The sequence below is a fragment of the Helianthus annuus genome, chromosome 12, assembly GCF_002127325.2.
Source record: "Helianthus annuus cultivar XRQ/B chromosome 12, HanXRQr2.0-SUNRISE, whole genome shotgun sequence".
Lineage (NCBI taxonomy): Eukaryota > Viridiplantae > Streptophyta > Magnoliopsida > Asterales > Asteraceae > Helianthus > Helianthus annuus.
In genome coordinates, this window is record NC_035444.2 from 21,164,059 (window position 1) to 21,185,743 (window position 21,685).

At 39.9% G+C, this 21,685-nt stretch overlaps 1 protein-coding gene across 1 annotated transcript; it reads left to right on the plus strand.

Moving 5' to 3' along the window:
* Positions 1-1,656: 1,656 nt before the first annotated feature.
* LOC110892542 lies at positions 1,657-2,589 on the plus strand. The gene has a single exon (XM_022139698.1). The coding sequence runs from the start codon at positions 1,657-1,659 to the stop codon at positions 2,587-2,589; it is 933 nt and encodes a 310-aa protein (XP_021995390.1).
* Positions 2,590-21,685: the final 19,096 nt, after the last annotated feature.

The following is a 21,685-nucleotide window of genomic DNA, read 5'->3' on the forward strand; positions in this document are numbered from 1 at the left end:
ACATTCATCACCTTCATTTACAACATTCAACGCCACAATTCATTCAACATCACAGTTCATTCACAACATTCAACACCGTCGGACCTCAGTACCACCTCTCCCCCTCCCAAGGCTACAATACGACGACCACCACCTGCTATCACGACTAGCCCACCACCACCATCATCCACCATTTAATGTTCTATTGAAGAATCATTACCGCCGTCGGACCTCGGTACCACCTTCGTCGGAGCTAATCGACACCACTGTCATCGGTACCACCTTCGTCGGAGCTAATCGGCACCACAGTCGTCGGAGCTAATTGCTTAAAGATCTTATAATCGGCCAAGGTTAGGTGTAATTTCCGGTCAAATCTTGTCACAGATCTCGTTTATGGAGTTAGATGTTTGCTTTATCGAGTTTTGTGTTTAGAGGTGGGGTGATTTTGAGAGACGGTGGTGGGATTCGACGGTGGTGGGTTTTTTAAGGAAGATGTCAGCGGTGGTAGGTTTTCAGGGAAGATGTCGGTGGTGGTAGGTTTTTTGGGGAAGATGTCGGCGGTGGAGGTGGTACAATGGTGGTTGTGTGTTGATGGCAGGTTGTGGTGGTTGATTAGGTGGTGCTGGTTGTAGGTGTTAATGGTGGCGGCAGGTTGGTGTAGGTGGCTGATTGTTGGTGTTGGTGGCCGGTTGTGGTGGTTATTGGTGCATGTAGCAGGTGGCGGTGGCTGTTAGGGTTGATGGTGAGGTGGTGAGGGTTGGTGGCGGTGGTGGTTGTTGGTGATGGAGAAAAGAGAGGGTGTAGAGAGAGAAGATAGACGGTAGAGAGAGACATGATCAGATATGGGTTTTATTATATATTATTATTTAATGAGTTAATTGCTCGGATGGTCCCTGTGGTTTCATGTTTTTTCACGTTTAGTCCCCACATTTTGAAAATAGCATGTATGCTCCCTATGGTTTGTCATTTTGTTACTCGGATAGTCCCCCAACATTTACTCTGGGGACTATCCGAGTAACAAAATGACAAACCATAGGGAGCATACCTGCTATTTTCAAACTAACTGACATCTACTCAGGGACTATCCGAGTAACAAAATGACAAACCATAGGGAGCATACCTGCTATTTTCAAAAGGTGGGGACTAAACATGAAAAATGTTGAAACCACAGGGACCATCCGAGCAATTAACTCTTATTTAATTTAGTATAGTCTTTATTTATAGTTTTACTAAAATACCCTTACTTTTATACTTGTAGTTACTAAAATGTTTCAAGTAACAAACAATTTGGATGGAGTTAGAGGCGGGGAGCAAAATGGAAATAACATAGTAAACTATTGGAGCAAAATGGCTATTTTTAAAGATTTGGGGTAAAACCGTTAAAACGACCAAACCACACGGAGCAAAACGAAAGTTTACTCTTATATTAAATTACACCTTTAAGTTTATTCATTCATGGCAACACGAGAGTCAAAACTTTCTAATATAATATTACACGTTTTGCACTTTCATAAGTTTATTCATTCATTGCAATTTGCAACAAAGCTGACCCACACGCACAGTCAAGATTCCGCGGTAACAATAGTCAATGGATAAACCATAAACCTGCTATATATATAAAATGAACACAAGTTCACAACTCATTCACTCATTTTGCTAACACATCAATTTTTAACCATGGAAATAACAAAGTTTCACACCCGAAACATCACCGGATCCCTCTACGAGTCACGGAGGATCATCTTGTCCAGATTCGGTCACTTCCTTACCTTATCCCTCTTCTTCCTCCCTCTTTCTTTCTCTCTCACCAGGTACACCTTGTCCAGATTCAGCCTCCCCGACGAACCCTATACGTTAGTCTACATCGAAGATCATTCAAACCATCAAAAACATGTAACTTATTATCTCTTCTACACCCTACTCATTCATGTTCTCGCTCTATGTGCCATAGGCACGATCACCTACAGCACACACCATGCTTTCTTTGGTAAGCCGGTCAAGATCGTCGACGCCCTCAAGTCCCTAACCTTCTCCTTCTTCCGGCTCGCTTCCACCATAATCGCAGCGTACATTCTTGTGGTTATGATCACCCTAAGTGTCATCCTTTTTGTTGCAACAGTTATCATGTTGGTACATAACTTAGGGTTTATTGATATTGATTACTACTCGGTTTACTTTCCCGCAATCATGGGTGTGAGTCTACTTGTGGTTATAATATGTTTTCCCGTGAATTGGTCACTGGCTTTTGCGGTGGTTGTTGTCGAATCAAAATGGGGATTTGCGCCTTTGATCAGGAGCTCGTATTTAGCTAAGGGGATGAGATCGGTTTCGAGGTTAGTGAGGCTGTATTTTGTTGTTTTTGTTGTTTTTGTTGGCCTTATGGTGATGACCTGCTCTGCAAATGTTATGGCGCTTACGATGATTGGTTCGATTGTTGTAACGATGCTCTTGCTTTGGATCATTGCTGCCAACACCGTGTTGTATAATTATTGTAAGGCTTTGCATGGTGAACTTGAACTTGAGGCTGTTGAGGGGTTTGGTCACGACTACATGAATTTGCCATCGGATGTTGTGAAGGTTCCTCACGTTGTAAGTGTTGTCACAGCTTGAAAATTTTGCCTATTTCGCATAAATAAGTGTTTTTGTCGCTTGTATTTAAAAGATTTGCGTATTTCGCATAAATAAATTTGCATATTATAATCAACTTTCGCTTCTTGTCGCTTGTATTTTAAAAAAAATCTTGTGATTACTTTTTCTTTGAACCACGAGTTTCTTTTAAACCATGTTGTTTGTGGGAGTGTGGGACTTGAACCGTAAGACCTCCCCCTCTCAAACCTAGTGTTTAAAGGTTTTGTCTTTGACAATGGACCACCACCCCATTGGTAATCTTGTAATTACTTGGTAATCTTGTAATTACTTGATACGTGAAATTCTTTCAAGACATGTATATTGAATGCATTGTCATGAAGCATATAAATGATCCAATCTTGCGATGTACTATATTGAATGCATTGTAATGAAGCATATAAATGATTCAATCTTGCGATGTATTTATGTTGGTTGAGCTTCTTTCATAAACTTCATTAGAAACACGCCGAACACGAAACCGGGCCGGAAACCGAAGAGAAAAACTACATAAATACATATTTACACCAGTCCAACCATAGCGTCGACATAAACTTAGATCTATTTTTAAACCACATAAACCCCAACGATCTCACTTCGTTAAAGATGTCTTCAACATTGACTTGTTTCCCGTTGAACCTTAATTTGTTCCTAGCCTTCCAAAGACTCCAACAAGCGTTCCTCACAATGCCATGAACCGCCTCCTTTTCCGCCATCCCATTCCCGCAATAATTATGAATTTCGAGAAGATCTCTAAAAGAGAACACGAAGAAACTAGGGATACGGCACCAAAGACCCACCTTCTTTAGAAACCAGATTTTTTTTTTTCAATTTTATTGCTTGATTTGGGAAAAGAAATTATCTATCAACATGTCAGTTGCTTAATGGATAATCCATCCGGAAGCCTATTGTTAAAACCAATGTTTTAAAAACCCGTATTTAAACCATATCGGGTTGCCCTAAAAAATGGCTCAACTAGTTGAACCAGATTGTAGAAGGTGGTTTAAGCGGATTGACTAATTAGCCACATTAAATGTTGTCAGTGTATTGGACCGATTAATATACCGGTTTTAGCAAATTACCGGCAGTTTTAACCGTCTTTGTCGTTCCTTCAAAATACTGGACTGAATCGTGTCTTCCAACACCCCGGTAACCAACATAACTGGTCCACCCGGTATATACCGGTTTTTAAAATCATGGCTAACATCTTGACATATCTAACTTCTTAATGCCATTACGGTTGGTGGCCTAGTAGCAGAGGCGAAGCTTTTAAGAGAACCATTTATAGAGAGGTCCCATGTTCTATCTTGGGTAAGTGTAATACATATGGGGTGTACTTTACTAGTAGGAGTAGTATAGATTGTCTTTCAAAAAATCAATCCAACTTCTGAATGCAAATTCGATGTTAGCTATGGACATAAAATACTGTGTCTTATAAGAGAATCTAGAATGTGAGGCGTTTACAATTCCCTTCCACGTTAGCTTGCACGAAAATAACCTCACAAACTACCTCGTTATATCACCCTCCCATGGACAGCGGTCCCTTTCTCTTGCCTCCCCCTTTTACAAAAATGATTAGTACTCCTCACAAACACCCCGTGGCCATAAACTGCAAGGTCTCTCTCCTTACAACCTATGTATCATGAATCTCTCTCTCTCTCTCTCTCTCTCTCTCTCTCTCTCTCCATGCATGTTGCTCGTTAACCCCGAAAGTGTGGATTGTAGATGGTCTAAAGATGCTCGACCTATTGTGTCTTCAAAGCATTTTGGCCGTATATTAGGGTTGTATGCACCGCCTATATAATATTAGCAAACTTGTGTTATCTATAACACCATTAATTGCTGCTAACTAGCATCCATAATGACAAGTTACTCTTGTTGAATATATGTTCATGTATGAAACAACAATATGAGTTATTATATAGTTCATGAAATACCCTTGTTAACAAAAAAAAAAAAAAAAAAAAAAAAAATTATCATTGTAATGCATAATATATTTTGCAAAATCTATTTACTCAAATTGATCAGTATAACTTGAGAGCTTTCATCCAGAAGAAAACATGTATAGATAAAGATCTATAATTAGCAAGACCTGTGCGATGTAGTAAATTAAGCAAATAGCGCTACTTGGAGAGATGTAATGTATCATCTAGAATGTTGCCTGAATATCCAAGAAATAGGAGAGAATACCTAAATCTTTAAGTGAAAACTGAGAATGTAATTGCCTAATCAACTCTGTAACAAAAACAAAGAACTCCCCGTAATAATAATATCATCCACGTATACCAAGACATAACGAATAGATTCCTTAAGACAAACATAGAGTGAGGTATCTGAAATAAACACTGTGAAAGAACCCTACTATGAATTGTATAGCTTGGAAAACCAAGCTAGTGGTGGCGGGTGCTCGAATTTGGATGTTTTATCAAGTTCATGTCCATCTGGTTCAATCAGTTTGATTCGTGTTGGTGTCTAGCAATTTGAATCATTTTTGTTTAAAGATTTAAGTGTTTTAAACAACTTAGGTGTTATTTTTGAAAATTAGATCTATAATCGGTGATTGTTGGTTCAAGATTCAAGAAATCAAGCTCATTATTCTTTTATTCTCACTATATCCGTTTGTATCAAGAAGCAAACGTTCAGTAATTTAAATTTGTACCACTTTGATACTTGAATTGGTGGATCATTTCAAGAAGATCGTGCATCTGTTTGATTCAATTGGTGAGGAAGTTAATTGGAGATTGCAACTTTATTTTGGATACGGTGGAAAGTAAACATAAAAAAGAATTAGATTGCTCATTGCATGTGATTTTTAAACACACACCCTATTGTGTGAAGGAGAAATTGCATATTCAAACCTATTCATCAAGAATTCATTTGTATGACCATCCGTCCAACATCATCATCAATTCATATAATAGTCAAAGCAATCACTTAAATTTGTGTCGAAACCTATATAAAATCGATGCTTAATATTTCATCTGAATCCATATGTCAACTTCACATTTACATCTTCAACATGTTCAAATCTTCATCGCTTTCACCAAGAACACATACAAGTGTGTGTGAGGGAAGCAGAAAGTATAAAGAGAAAGAATAAGAATCCGAGTGTGAACTTCAGGTACCAAACGCATACTTCACCAAAACTGTTTTCAAGCACATACTTCCAATCCCGAGCGCTTAGCTCCGGATTCGAGCATATACACTTGTTTATCAAGCGTATACTTTTTTGGACCAAATCTTTGATTTGTAAGTCTTTAAATTTGGAAAAAAAACTCTAATACCGCTAGTAAGTCCTAAATATCTCATAAGAATCTGTTCGAATCACGAAGTGAGATGCACAATCTCTCAATTCGTGTATGATCTAATAAGAACATGATGAAGATCAAGATGTAAATACAATCCAAGTTGTTTACTGATGAAAGATGTTTACAAGCAAACCCTACACTTCTCCCTCTCAAATACAACACGTAAACCCCGGAGAAAGTGTTCTCGTTTAAATCCTAATCAATTACAAGTTTTAAACCTATTTATGCCCATAAGCATGCTCTTCCTGGTTTATTTGATAAGCATCAATCAAAATTATGGGCCTAACAATCAACCTTGACCGATGTTATCAATACTTTTAAACAACTTTCGATTAATCTTCATTGAAGCCGTAACACCTATCGATCTCATCATGTTTATTTCTAGCAGAAGGCTTTTTTTTATGGCCTAAAGCAGGCACCATGAGCTTGGTTTTTCAAGCTATCCTCTTCACTTCTTACTAGTGGTTTTTCACAATGCATTTCAGGTGCCTCAATCTATGTTAATAGTAGGGAGTCTATTCTTTGCATGTCTTGGTATTTGTGAATGATATCATTAATACTATTAATACTGGGAGTTCCTCTATGTTTGTGATGGAGTTAATTAGGATTTACATTCTCAGTTTGAACTTAAAAAATTTAGGTAATTTCTCCTATTTCATGGATGTTTAGACTACATTTTTTATGATACTTTGCATCTCTCCCATTAGAGTTATTTGCTTGATTTAGTACAGTGCACAAGCCTTGCTTATTATAGATCTTTATGTACATGTGTTTATTCTGGATGACAACTTTTGCGTTATATTGGTACTCCCTTCACTGGTCTGACTTGTGCCTTACAATATATAGTCTTGAATCGACCTAAGATTGTTTATGGGCCAGTAAGGTGTCATAACTCTTACAGACAACTACTGATCATTACTAGGTGTGGTTGAGTGTATTTTGAGATATTTTCGTGGCACAGTTTCTCATGGACTCACTATTTGATGATCTGATAGTTTTATCATACATGTTATTCTGATGCTGGGTGGGTCAATTGTCCAGCAGATCATTTGGTCTCCTACTAGTTATAATGTGTTTCTTGGATCGAACCTTATCCGTTGGAACTCTAAGATCACACTGTTGCTCGTACAAGACAAGCACCGCACTCTGGCTCTTTAGACTTCCACTCTTCATCTCATACCAACTTGGAAAATGAGTTTTTTCATTGTTGCGTATCGAGCAAGGGTCAAATTTTTGTCAACGAATGCGAAAGCTCACAACCACGTACAAGACGACCTTTGCTTCAACAGGATCATGAGGCTGCTCATGGTCGTTTCGTGAATGATTATTTTTCTAAAAACTTGTTGTATGAAAACACTACCTTTTGGTGTTGTTTTTGAATGAGTCACCAACTATTCTTATGAATTGTCGGTGACTTTGAACGCGACATTCAATTTTTCCAACAAAGGGAAGATGATAGACGTAATCTGTGATATTTTCCTAACCTACAAAAATGCAAGACCACAATGTGACAACTAGCATACGATATCCCCGAGCGATACATGGGATAGGTATTTAAAGATGTTAAAAAAGGTGCCCCGAGAAAGTCTTACATATATGTTTCCTGTAAGCGTATTCTTCTTCATCTTCCTATTCATATTTGTTGTTGCTGCTGCTACTATGGCCTTAGCTCCATCGTTTGTGTCGGTATGAGCGTTCAAATTTCTGCTACGCTAAATGCGTGCGGTAGTATAAGATAAATTTTTTTTACCTGAAACACTATATCATTCCACACGAAAAAGGGCAATTACAAAGCAACGGCAGGTAGTCGGGCAACAAGTTGCGCCGCCACCCCCTTTTGAATAGAAAAACCAATTCTACTAAATACAAAGTTTGAAACCTTTAGCGACGAAGAATTACTATTAATGACTTTTTGAACCCGATTCAAAAGTAGCACAGTGTCAGGAGCGAGACCACCAAAGGTATCAAATGTTGATGCAGATGAAAGAGCATCAAGATACTACTTACCTGGATCATCGGTCAAGGGGGAATTTGTTAATGCAGATTTTGTGTCCGATGCTTGTCGAATAGATTAGTTGTTATTTTACGCTGAATTTGTAATAGTTAGTGAAACGGTCAAACGAATGTGTATTGACCCGCTCGTTTGAAGTGGTCAAACGAGAGGGTTATATGTTTGATCGCGTGTGTTTGCTAGACAAATTATGGTTGTATAATGTTTTGTGTCGAAGGATAAGGCATCGAAGGATTGTGTATATCCTTCGATAAGCTCGAAAGATATCCATCGATAGATGAAGATGGACCTCGAAGGATATGTCATCCTTCGAGGTATATGTGTATCTTTCGAAAGCTGAATGATCGACAGATGATCTATCGATCAGTCAGTTTGATCCTTCGACCATACAACCTGTGTTGGGTATAAATACCAACACTTTGTCATTTGCAACACAAGAGAGTTGGAGGAGGTTTGTGACCTCACCGGGAGAGATCACCACTTGATCTCTTCCCGAATGTATACTCCTTTGGTATTAGTTCGGTTATCATGTAATCGGGCCGACTTGTAATGTTTTACTACCGGATTAATGCAAAGTTGTTTGTTTATCATCTCTAATCTCTCTCGTCTATGAACATAATCATGAAAATCACGGTTTCGGTCCTGAAACCCGGACCTACAATTGGTATCAGAGCCATGGTGGCCGATTTAGTAAATCTAACCGTTTACTAAGTCACATGTGCTATAGATTTGTGATTTTTGTGCTTTTTGTTCAAAATGTAAAAATGGTGAAAATCAAGAAAAACTCAGATCTGGACCCGAATATTCAGATCTGTGATGAAACGAGTGTTGGGTTTTATGTTTTTCACCTAAGTACTCAAGTTATCATCATCAAAAATTATCTACAAAGTGTTTTCATCAATCATCAGATTTACACAGTCTCCTGTGTTCTTGATGTTCTTGGTGCCTTCATGTTTCGAAAGATGTAAAAGTATGCTCGAAAGCTTAAACTGATTTCGAAGGGTCAGATCAACAATTCGAAAGATCACCTTTATCACCTAACAACTTCGAAGGATCACTTTTACTCCTAAATAACTTCGAAAGGTCAGCTCTGTTTTGTTTCGAAGGTCATCTCAACAATTCGAAAGATCACCTTTACTCCTCAACTGTTTCGAAGGGTCATCTCAATCACCTTTACCCCTCAACAACCTCGAAGGATCATCACAATCCCCAACAACCTCGAAAGATCAAACATATTTCGAAGGGACATCAACAACTTCGAAAGATCAGATCTGATATGTTCGAAAGATAGAAACTGATGTTTGTGAAATCCAGATCTGACATGTGCTTGAAAGATCTATGAATCATCTTTCGAGACCGGTTTGGTGTTTGTCTTTCGTTTGATCTTTCGGTTGACCCTTCGATAAGTTGATCCTTCGTCAATCATCTTTCGTTTGTTGATGTCGGCTGATGTGTGGTTCTTGTCAGCTGAGATTATTGTCCATAAATGAGAGAAGATGAGGTTGGTGGCTGCTTGTTGTTTATCGAAGAAAGAGAAGAAAACGAAGACAGTGATGTGTAGCGGCTGGGAAAAAGGGAATTAGTAGGGTTTTGGATTTTTAGATGTGTATTGAGGAGAGAGATTGTGATTTTTCATTTGGGGCCCATCATGTAATCAGTTTCCATAGTGGGCCACTAATTTGTGAAATCATTTTCTTTGTTGGGCTCTAAACTTAAGTCATCGTAGACTTAAGTATTAGTGGGACAATTTACTCCTTTATTTTTAAATCTTGTGCCCACTAATTGTTAAAGAATGGTTGTTGGTTTGGACCCAATTATGTGACTGCACAAAAGTTGGGACTCTTGAATTTTGGGCCATGATGTAGCTATTTACTGGGCCTATTATTTTTGGATGTTGACAATGATGAGACATGGAGTCGTGGACCCGTCTTTATTCGTGAGTTGCATAGTTGGGTTGAGGTTTGGTGAAGTTGATTTGAGTCGCGCTCCTAATATCAAGGTCAAAATTCGTATGGGTTTTGGGAGCGCACGGGATGATGCGGAATGATGAAAACAAGAGATGATGAAAACTTGATTGTTGAAAAATGTGGGGTAGTCACGGTTACCGATGCAAATGGCAAAAATGGTAACGCGACTATTATGGGCCAAAAACAACACGGTATGTTCACTTCCGCACGTCAATATTTATGATTGTTACCGGTTATTCGGAAATGTTCGAAAGCATTTTGTTTATTGTCATATTCTCGCATTTGAAAACGAACGTATGAACCTGGAACGTCTATACCGGTCCTAACGAGTTCACAAGTCTTTGGAGGGATACAAGTCGGATCCTACGGGGTACTAGGCGAAATTTCTTTATCAACTAGAATATGCAACGAAGAAATCTTTTGTTTATTGTCATATTCTCGCATTTGGTAACGAATGAATGAACCTAGAATGTCAATACCGGTCCTAACGAGTTCACAAATTCTTTGGGGGGATACAAGTCAGATCCTACGGGGTACCAGGGACGTTCTTATTCAACTAGAATATGCAAAGAAGAAAGTCGTTTTCGTGATTTTTCGGAACCGAGAACATTCAATGAAGATTGACGACAGTTCCGCTCAGTGGAGGGAATTGGTGAACATTTGACGACAGTTTCTTTGAAGTGGAAAGAATCTGTTAAGGTTTAGAGATTTTACCAAAGAAATGGGGGGATAAAAATTTTCATATGTTGAATTTCTTCGGTAAATTTCTAAACGCAATTGATGTAGAGTGTGAATCTTGTGTGTTAATGTGGGTATAATACATGTTTTATTATATTTTAAGTGATAATGCGCCTTGAATATGTTAACTATGAGCTTTTGTGGTTTTACAGGTTAATCACGTAATTCGGTGAAGTTATAGTGTGTTGAAGCGAATCGGAATGATCAAGGATAATTATTGAGAGAAAGCATATCATTCTGGGAGTTGTTCGGTCGAGATATAGCTTAAGAACATGAGAAACATGAAACCTCAAAGTGCAGGGACCTTTGGGTCATTTGTTCAAAGTTGAAATGCATATAAAATTGGGCAGCACATGAGGGACGGTTGTTGGGAGTTGGATTCACAGCAAACACAAACCGTAGGGTACGGTTTCAAGTGTAAGCTACGTTGGTAGTAATGGAGGCATGCATTGTTTTGTGGGAATATAATAAAAGAGTTAAAACCCTACTACATCAAAGGCAACTTGTTGGACGGTAGTGGGCATCAAACTTGGACTGATTATATTTATTTTCCACAAAATCTAATAGAAAAAAAGCAGTGCATGTGATGTTGTGGTGTGGTGGATGGCATTTAAAAAGAGCCAACATCTTAACAGGAAGTTGGACGAATTTGGTGGAGGAATTTTGTGGTTTTTAATGAATCATCATCACGTGGACTTGGAGCAAACATATAAGCATATTTTTGGAGGCTTGGATTTTCTAAAATAATCTCATCATCAATATAGAGGCATGTGGATTTGTTTTTGGGCCGACTTGGAGGTAATTGGAACATGGGCCGATGATTAAAAAAAACACACACACAAAATAATTATCAATCTCGACGGCAGTAGAGGAGGCACACGGGGAAAAAACAACACATCTCTATAACCATCACATATAACATCATAATCTTTGACGGCAGAAGGGGATGACGGAAGCGATTGAAGATCATCAACCCATCATGAGCGGCTAGTCTTTTTAGTGGTTTCCTCCGGATGGAGGGTTTTTGTAAGTTGATTGATATTATGTGTTGACACAATCGTTTGATTCAGTGATCTAAGCATTCGATGCTTTTCACTTATTTAGTTAATTAATTGTAATCGATTGCATTTGCTTAACCTTATTCTTTGATCATTCAGTTCCCGAGAGTTCTAGTAATTGGGATATATTTGTTATGGGATTAGGGTTAGTAATTGTGATTGGTAACCACTAGATAACCTCCCGTTATGTATTGACCGGAGTACTTAGTCTTTGGTTATCACAATTAGTTGATTAGGTTAGTCCACTTATGTCTATGTAAGTGCTCGATTAAACAGATAATTGAAGTTAACTGCAATTCCAAAGTCCGGAGGAACCATTGTTCTCTCCCATTGTTTACAACTTTTTATTTTTGTAATTCGCTAGTTAATCAAACAATCAAACTATCAATTGAGTTTTACTTTTCAGCAGTAGTTAATCAATACTTAGCATAATAACACTTTCCACAATCCTCCTCTGGTTCGATATCCGACTTATCCTATCTACATAGTTTAGTTGGTTTTTGCATGTCCCTAACGACAGACAACAAAATGGCGCCGTTGCCGGGGAGGCGTGCGCAAAGTGTTTAGTGTTAAGTTTTAGTTTAAAAAAAATAAAAAAATAAAAAAAATAAAAATCCAAAAATAGTGTCAGTTTTGTTTTGTTTTGTTTTGTTCAGATTTATGCGTGGTGCTTGTGTTTTTGTGTTTGTGCAGGATGACAGATCTTACGATATTATGCACCTCTCTTAGATGCATTTTGTGCAGGGAACCACTTCACCCGTGTATCGGTTGCCACGAGGCCCGATTTAGACGGGAAAGAGCGAAATTGGCAGAACCACCGATGCCTTGCTATGATAATCCTTCCCCTCCACCATATTTTTATGATTATGATACAACGGTGGAGGATGATTATTACTCGGATGGATATGATCGGGACGAGGATACTTATTATGAGCCAAGGACGGATGGACGATGTTTCTGTTGCGGTTGTTATCATACTTCTTATGATGAGGATGTGTGCGCGGTGTATTTGGAAAATCCAGTGTATTGGAATAAAAAAATGATGGATGCGTACATCTTAACACCGTATCAGGGATACCGACAGTATCATCCCGAGGAATATCCTGAGCCCGAGGGTGTCTATACTTATCAGACCGAGGAGGAGAAAAAGCTTGCTACGTTGGAAGCGAGTTTGTCCAAACTCGAACAGTATTTATTAGCACCCAACCTTTCCGATGAAGATCGAATCAGCTGCCTAGTTTCCAAGTGTCAGAAGTTAAAAATGAAGATAGAAATAGAAGAACGTCTCTCACCATTACCTGTTGATATTAGAGATTATTCTCACATGGAGGATGAGGTTGTGGAGGATAATACCACACCGATGAATCCTTTATCTGATGAAGAGTCACAGGTGGATCAAATGGTGTGTGAGGATGAGGTGAAAGAAGACATTCCAAAAAATAAGTGTGGGGATGCACATATAGAGATGAGGAAGGTGAAGGTGAAGGTGAAGGTGAAGGTGAAGGACATCAGACAGATCATCATAAAGTGGTTGTGCAATAATCCAACTTATCTGCTGATATTGAGTAAAAAGAAACGCATGTGGAGAGTTAACTATCGAGTGTATGTTGGGAACTCGATAGGAAAGTGTGGATTGAGGCCGGATTGTAGTGCTTCAGTGGACATCTTGATAAAAATTAGACCCCGCTGGATCAACGATGTCAGGTACTGTGCATTCATGGGAAATACAAGGGGTAAGTGTGCATTGAGACCACTGTAACGCATATCAGGTACGGTCTAGCTGAAGACCTAAAACTTAGCGCTCTCGGGAGGCAGCCCGAGGATGTAGATTTTGTACTTTGTTTTGGTTTCCTTTGGTGTGTTTGTGTTTTGACAGGTTTCTACGTTCCATCTTCACGGATGCAATGAATCAAGTGTGGGGATGTTTGGAAACATCCCCGGTGAGATTTCAAAGAATCTATGAGGGCGTATGTTCCGGTTAGATCGCAACAGTTACACCGCTACAAACACTCACTTGTTTTCTAATCAGGTGCATGTGTTTATCTATCTTGTGTTTTATTTGTTTTCGTGTACTTGGTGGTGTGAAATTTTTGTCTTAGGAGTGGTTTCTTTGTGTTGAGTCGTCTAGTTATTAGCCGTTCAGGGTTTGTTAGGTGGTATATCTCGAGTTTAGACTATAAATTGCACCATACATTGGGGACAATGTATCCCAAGTGTGGGGATGCGGTAACTCGAGAGAGGGTTGGTAAGATTGTTGATCTTAAATGCTTGAATTGGTTGAAATTGGAAAAAATTGAAAAATTTTGAAAATTTTTATCTCAATTTTTATCTCAAGTATGCTTGAACTTCATGAAAACCAACATTTTCAATCACTAAGGGGTTTCTTGCTGATATTAGTCTAACTTAGATCCCTAGTCATGGTTGTCCCTTTAAGTTTCATGAGAGTATTTCTGACATGCTTTTATAAAATAGTTAAAAAGAGATGCCTAACTAGGGGTAACATGCTTTAGGAATTACACATGCTATATGTCGGTAACCTATATTCCTTTGTTCGGTGAGATATTTGAGCCTACTAGATTGTTAGTTGAATTGCAATAAATGTTCATTTATTGAGTGTAGGCCATATGTTGCTTTGTGTTAGAGCTTGTGTGGTTTGATACGTGCCGAGACTGTGGTTTAGCGTATGCACATAGATGATAAAGGCATTAGGATCCCTTCCATTGTGTTATTTGTTGATTGTTTATCCACCCACCTTAGTTAACCATGTTGAGCCTTATACCCTTCGTTTGTTACACCTCGTTTGACTCGTTTGATTATCAACCATAATGGCAATTGTGTGTCAGATGTTTGTTGAAAAAAAAAGAAAAAAAAACTGAAGAGAAAAAAAAAGAAGAAAAAAAAAGAAAAAGAAAAAAAATCATTATTATGTTCGTGTTAGTGAAAATCACCATGTGTTAGTAATTATTGTGAATAAGTTGTCATGGTTTGGTATGTTCTTTTGTGTTCGCCAAATAAATATAAAAAGCCAAAAATAATTCCTTACCTTTACCCTTAACCAAAAACCCGAAAGTCCTTTTGATATGTGTTACGTTATTTGATACAGTGGAGGTGTGATTGCCATACAAGCTTATGATTGCAAGGTAGCATAGTTGGTTTTGAGTGAAATATACACTAGCACATTACACGCTAGTTTTGATTAAACCGAGAGAAGTGATTATTGTGAGGGGAGTGTGGCATGTGTGTAGTATCATAAGCATGTTAGTTTTAGTTAGGCAAGTCTTAAAGTGTTTTAAATGCGTACCACTTAATTGTCAGATTGTCAATCTTGATTTTGTCAGTCTATGAGACGGGTATGACTTGGGACCTTAAACTGTTGATTCGGTAAGGGATTTAATGGTGATTTGTTAAAATGGTAAGTAATGTTTGTGATGGTTGCTTGAGGACAATCAATGTCAAGTGTGGGGATGTGATGTAGAGTGTGAATCTTGTGTGTTAATGTGGGTATAATACATGTTTTATTATATTTTAAGTGATAATGCGCCTTGAATATGTTAACTATGAGCTTTTGTGGTTTTACAGGTTAATCACGTAATTCGGTGAAGTTATAGTGTGTTGAAGCGAATCGGAATGATCAAGGATAATTATTGAGAGAAAGCATATCATTCTGGGAGTTGTTCGGTCGAGATATAGCTTAAGAACATGAGAAACATGAAACCTCAAAGTGCAGGGACCTTTGGGTCATTTGTTCAAAGTTGAAATGCATATAAAATTGGGCAGCACATGAGGGACGGTTGTTGGGAGTTGGATTCACAGCAAACACAAACCATAGGGTACGGTTTCAAGTGTAAGCTACGTTGGTAGTAATGGAGGCATGCATTGTTTTGTGGGAATATAATAAAAGAGTTAAAACCCTACTACATCAAAGGCAACTTGTTGGACGGTAGTGGGCATCAAACTTGGACTGATTATATTTATTTTCCACAAAATCTAATAGAAAAAAAGCAGTGCATGTGATGTTGTGGTGTGGTGGATGGCATTTAAAAAGAGCCAACATCTTAACAGGAAGTTGGACGAATTTGGTGGAGGAATTTTGTGGTTTTTAATGAATCATCATCACGTGGACTTGGAGCAAACATATAAGCATATTTTTGGAGGCTTGGATTTTCTAAAATAATCTCATCATCAATATAGAGGCATGTGGATTTGTTTTTGGGCCGACTTGGAAGTAATTGGAACATGGGCCGATGATTAAAAAAAACACACACACAAAATAATTATCAATCTCGACGGCAGTAGAGGAGGCACACGGGGAAAAAACAACACATCTCTATAATCATCACATATAACATCATAATCTTTGACGGCAGAAGGGGATGACGGAAGCGATTGAAGATCATCAACCCATCATGAGCGGCTAGTCTTTTTAGTGGTTTCCTCCGGATGGAGGGTTTTTGTAAGTTGATTGATATTATGTGTTGACACAATCGTTTGATTCAGTGATCTAAGCATTCGATGCTTTTCACTTATTTAGTTAATTAATTGTAATCGATTGCATTTGCTTAACCTTATTCTTTGATCATTCAGTTCCCGAGAGTTCTAGTAATTGGGATATATTTGTTATGGGATTAGGGTTAGTAATTGTGATTGGTAACCACTAGATAACCTCCCGTTATGTATTGACCGGAGTACTTAGTCTTTGGTTATCACAATTAGTTGATTAGGTTAGTCCACTTATGTCTATGTAAGTGCTCGATTAAACAGATAATTGAAGTTAACTGCAATTCCAAAGTCCGGAGGAACCATTGTTCTCTCCCATTGTTTACAACTTTTTATTTTTGTAATTCGCTAGTTAATCAAACAATCAAACTATCAATTGAGTTTTACTTTTCAGCAGTAGTTAATCAATACTTAGCATAATAACACTTTCCACAATCCTCCTCTGGTTCGATATCCGACTTATCCTATCTACATAGTTTAGTTGGTTTTTGCATGTCCCTAACGACAGACATCAGCAATCACAGGTGGTAGAGTTTGTGATTTTCTGGTGATACAAACGGTTCTGCGTGGAATGTTTTGCACAGACACATATTTGAGGATTTTAATTAATTCTCCAGCCAGCGTGAAGAGTTTTGCACGGAAACATACAGGTATCTAAAGTCGACAGTAGTTTCAAAGCGCTGTTTACTGAAGACCTGGGGGAATCTTTATGGAAGTTGATAATTCAAGGCTGAAGACCTGCAGGATTCGGTTTTGGGTTTGATGTTTCTTTGGGTTTTTACAGGGATCTGGGGGTAACTCAATTCGTTGAGTTTGCAAACGATGTACTTGGTCAAGCTGACTTCCTGAGTACTGATGCTGAAGATCCGTAGTGCATTACGTGGTCAACTTCACAAAGGCGAGACAATGAGATCTGGATGTAGTTCAACTAAGCGTGCCGTTTGGTTGAGCTTGCAAGGGATACACTTGGTCTAGCTGACTTTCCTGAGTGTTGATGCTGAAGATTAAAGTGCATTACTTGGTCGATTCCACAAAGACGGTTTACAGAAGACAGTTCACCAGAAATCTCTATCAATGTAGTATGCTTGAAGATCAAGACTTGATGCAGTTTTTTTTTTTTAAAGAATGGAACCCTTATCAAATGCCGGTTGGAGTATTGGAAGATCAGCGGAAGATCGGTCAATTGAGCCTTTTGAGGAAATTGCACAACACCCAACACGGATACGTGTACTTTGAGGGGGAAATATTATACAAGGAGCATCAAGATACTACTTACCTGGATCATCGGTCAAGGGGGAATTTGTTAACACAGAAAAGATGAATACTTGACTGAAGATCGATTGCAGTTGCATTTTCAGCATTCGACAGCAACGGACAAGGGGGAATTTGTTGATGTAGATGAAGGAGCATCAAGATACTACTTACCTGGATCATCGGTCAAGGGGGAATTTGTTAATGCAGATTTTGTGTCCGATGCTTGTCGAATAGATTAGTTGTTATTTTACGCTGAATTTGTAATAGTTAGTGAAACGGTCAAACGAATGTGTATTGACCCGCTCATTTGAAGTGGTCAAACGAGAGGGTTATATGTTTGGCCGCGTGTGTTTGCTAGACAAATTATGGTTGTATAATGTTTTGTGTCGAAGGATAAGGCATCGAAGGATTGTGTATATCCTTCGATGAGCTCGAAAGATATCCATCGATAGATGAAGATGGACCTCGAAGGATATGTCATCCTTCGAGGTATATGTGTATCTTTCGAAAGCTGAATGATCGACAGATGATCTATCGATCAGTCAGTTTGATCCTTCGACCATACAACCTGTGTTGGGTATAAATACCAACACTTTGTCATTTGCAACACAAGAGAGTTGGAGGAGGTTTGTGACCTCACCGGGAGAGATCACCACTTGATCTCTTCCCGAATGTATACTCCTTTGGTATTAGTTCGGTTATCATGTAATCGGGCCGACTTGTAATGTTTTACTACCGGATTAATGCAAAGTTGTTTGTTTATCATCTCTAATCTCTTCCGTCTATGAACATAATCATGAAAATCACGGTTTCGGTCCTGAAACCCGGACCTACATCAAACACAAACAGGACAAACACATGTTGATTCTCTAGGCAGGCTTTCTCATGTTTTGCCACTTTGCTCGCCTCTGCCTTGAGCACCTCTTGCCCTACGACAAAGCCCTTGTCCTTGAGCCCGATAAGGGGGGAGACTCCAGTTAGATCTACACAAGCGTGTTTCCCCCCTTCCCATCCAAACACAAGGATGTCCGCCGGGCGTAAAGTGGACCTCCCCTCTAAGGGGTCAGTCAGGAAATTTACTGGAGCCTCCTTTTTGGCAGAGATCCTGGCCTGCTTAAGAACATCACATAACACATCTCTCACCCAATCATGCCGATATTTAAACCCTGTTAGCTCTTTACAGTGGATTGCGTGCTCGCCGAAAGAATCCAAACACGCTTTGCGGCATACCGAACATGGCTCGTCAACTGGGAACAAAGAAATCATCAGTCGGTATCTAAGGATATCACGGTATTCCACAGCCGACATGTGTTGCCCCAAGCCTTCAATAGGTGTGACAGACAGAAAATCCTGAGCATGTGGGGGCACGTAGACATTCAAACACAGCTCTTTGCCGAGGGGATAAAACAAACTTCTTTTCAAACCTCTTGACAAGTTCGCCATATAAGGCATTCGCCATAATTTTCTGGGATTTAGGAGGGGCGGTGTCTTTAATGTAGAAACCGCCATTATCAAGGTCGGGTAGAGAACTATGCAAAAGGTCCAACGCACTCCTGTAATCGGAGTCTAAAACATCCCCACCACATTCTCGGAGTATGTGGTCTTGTAAACCACAGGATTGGGCCCTTGAAGCCATGAAAGCATATGAAGAGGCATCCTCGGTCGTACAAATCCCTAAGCCTCCGAACTGGGTCGGGAGAGAAGCCAACCTCCACTAGAGATCTCCAAAAAAGGCACCCCCAAAAAGAACAATATCCTCTAATGCTCCCCGGAGGCCTTCATCAAAAACAGAGACAACTCCCTCGACCAAAGAAGGTTGACATGTTCGAAGACCAAACAGTAATTTAGCAACACCCATACAAGAACGAAGCAAAAGGAGCTCGCTCTGAGGGTCCCGTAGGCGTTTAAGGCATCTCATCAGCTCTGCATCGTTCGCTCTTTTAAGAGTCATACTACTAATAAACTCTGCATCACGCTTAACGGCACCCCCCAGGGGTTTCACACCCAGCACCGGCCTCCCAATCCCCCGAGGGAATATGCCCTCCTGAACCTTTACACCATTGCGGGTTGGCCAGAAAACTTCAGTTTTCTTTATATTAAGTTGAAGCCCTAAGGAAGGAGCCTCAGCTCTGATGATATCTAAAGCATTAGCCACTTGGGTGGCATTTCCAATAAGCGTTCCGTCATCTAGGTACCAGGCGTGAAATAGAAGTTTGCAGCGATCCCTTATTCAGTGAATAAGGGGGTGTAGAACAAGGGCAAAAAGGAGGGGCCCCAAGGGTCCCCCTGCTAAACGCCAGTAGTAGACCAAATAAACTTATCCCCCACATATAATCTAGTTGGTTGACCATATAAAAAATCGACCCACGTAGAAAAAGAAGGACACCTTTTCCTTACCTCGCACAGTAGGGCTGTCCTATCAACCAAATTAAAAGCATTCAAAAAATCAACAGTAAGCATAGCAAGAGACCCATCTTGGTGGTACTCATTAAGGAACCTGTTTGCACTATGAAGAACAGCCTCTACCCCACACGGAATCCCTACCCCAAACTGGAAATCGCCAAGGTATTTGGTCATCTCCTTCCCAACACCTTTCATGGCCACCTTGGAGATCACCCTCCTCCAAATCGACCCAACAGCGATAGGCCTAATCCCATTATCCGGTTTGAGAAGAGGTGTAAGAGGAGCAGAAGCAACAAACTCCGCCAGACTCCTCGGGCACCCCCCCCCCCAAGCACAAATTAACCATAGCTGAAGTAGCCCTAAGTAGGCTATCAACAATCACAGACCCCTCCTCACAAAAGCATCTAAAGGATGTTGGGCCCTTAAGTCGTCTCTCCCGCACGACGTACCTTTGGGGAAAGATTTAATACATCCGAGCACACAATCGGGCTCCACCACAAGAGGAGACTCAGAAGGCAAGGATGCAGGCATGGAAGGAGGGGGCATAGATGGGTGCTTAGCCACTAAAGCCTCCAGAGTATTCTTATTGAGAGGGGCGACCCCCAAGGAGCATAAAACCTTAACCGCTGCAGTGAAATGACCATCAGCAACCATACGTAAACATTGTTTCACATTGGTCACCCACACTCATTATCAATCTCAGTGCCCTTTTTGACTCCATCCGTAACCCCCCTCGCAGGTTGATCAAACAACGACTGGACAAGAGTGGCAAAACCCTCACGATCACCCCACTGAGCCAAAGACCGCTGGATGCTAAGGCATTGGCCCGTCTTCATATTGCCCGACCTCTTGTCCTGACGACCAGCAGACTTGAAACCCGCAAGGTGCAATGTGGTAATATCAAAAGTCGAACCCATGCCTCAACAGAATCAGGCATAGCAACCACCTTGTCCAAAGTTGCAGTTAAGGATTGGGCAAAAGCCATACGACAACTAAGGGGGATACTCTTAACAGTCTTGATGGGGAGAGAGAAAACACGGTCAAGCAAAGCAATATCTACACCCAACTCTTCCGACAAGGTATCAACGTTTTCAACACCGGGTCTAGTGATGCCAACAATAAAACCCTGTTTATCTCTCTCACCTGGCACAAACCGAATAACCTTATCCTCATGGTGGCACGCCCAACTGAAAGCATGAGGGCACATACACTCACCACATAACCATTGTCCGGACACCCTCAAAACTTCACAAACAGAGGTAAAAAGATTAAGATCGTCAGCAATTGCACATCTCAAAGAATCTTTCCTCTCGTCTGAGCCAAAATGGTGACTCTTGATATGTGCCATTAACCTTGGGAATCCCTTAGCCCCCACCAAGCCATCGGGGCAACAATGAAACCGTCGGAAAGGACAAGGCTAGAAACCGCTACCATTAGAACCACCCATAACAAAACTAAGTAAGCGGAGTCGACACTTAGATAATGTCGCGTACGCCACCACCAATATAAAAAACCCAACCTAAAAGAAACGCAGCTGATGGGTCAAAAGGTAATTGATCCGCTACACTAAAAAACCCCGAAAAAATCACCTAGGCATTTCGTCGAACACCTTGCGTGCACTAACAGAAAGCTAAGTCCTTCAAATAAATCACAGTGAGTTGTGAAAACTTACATGGATTCTATTAAACTCAGGCTCCATTAGACGCAACTCAGCAGATACTTGCCCTAGGGTTGCAACTTAAATGGGTTTAGGCAGCAGAAGCAAATCACGGATAAATGGGAGAATTGAAGTTTGTAATTATGATTATATGAGATTTGGATGTGAATTGCAGTGATATAATGAGT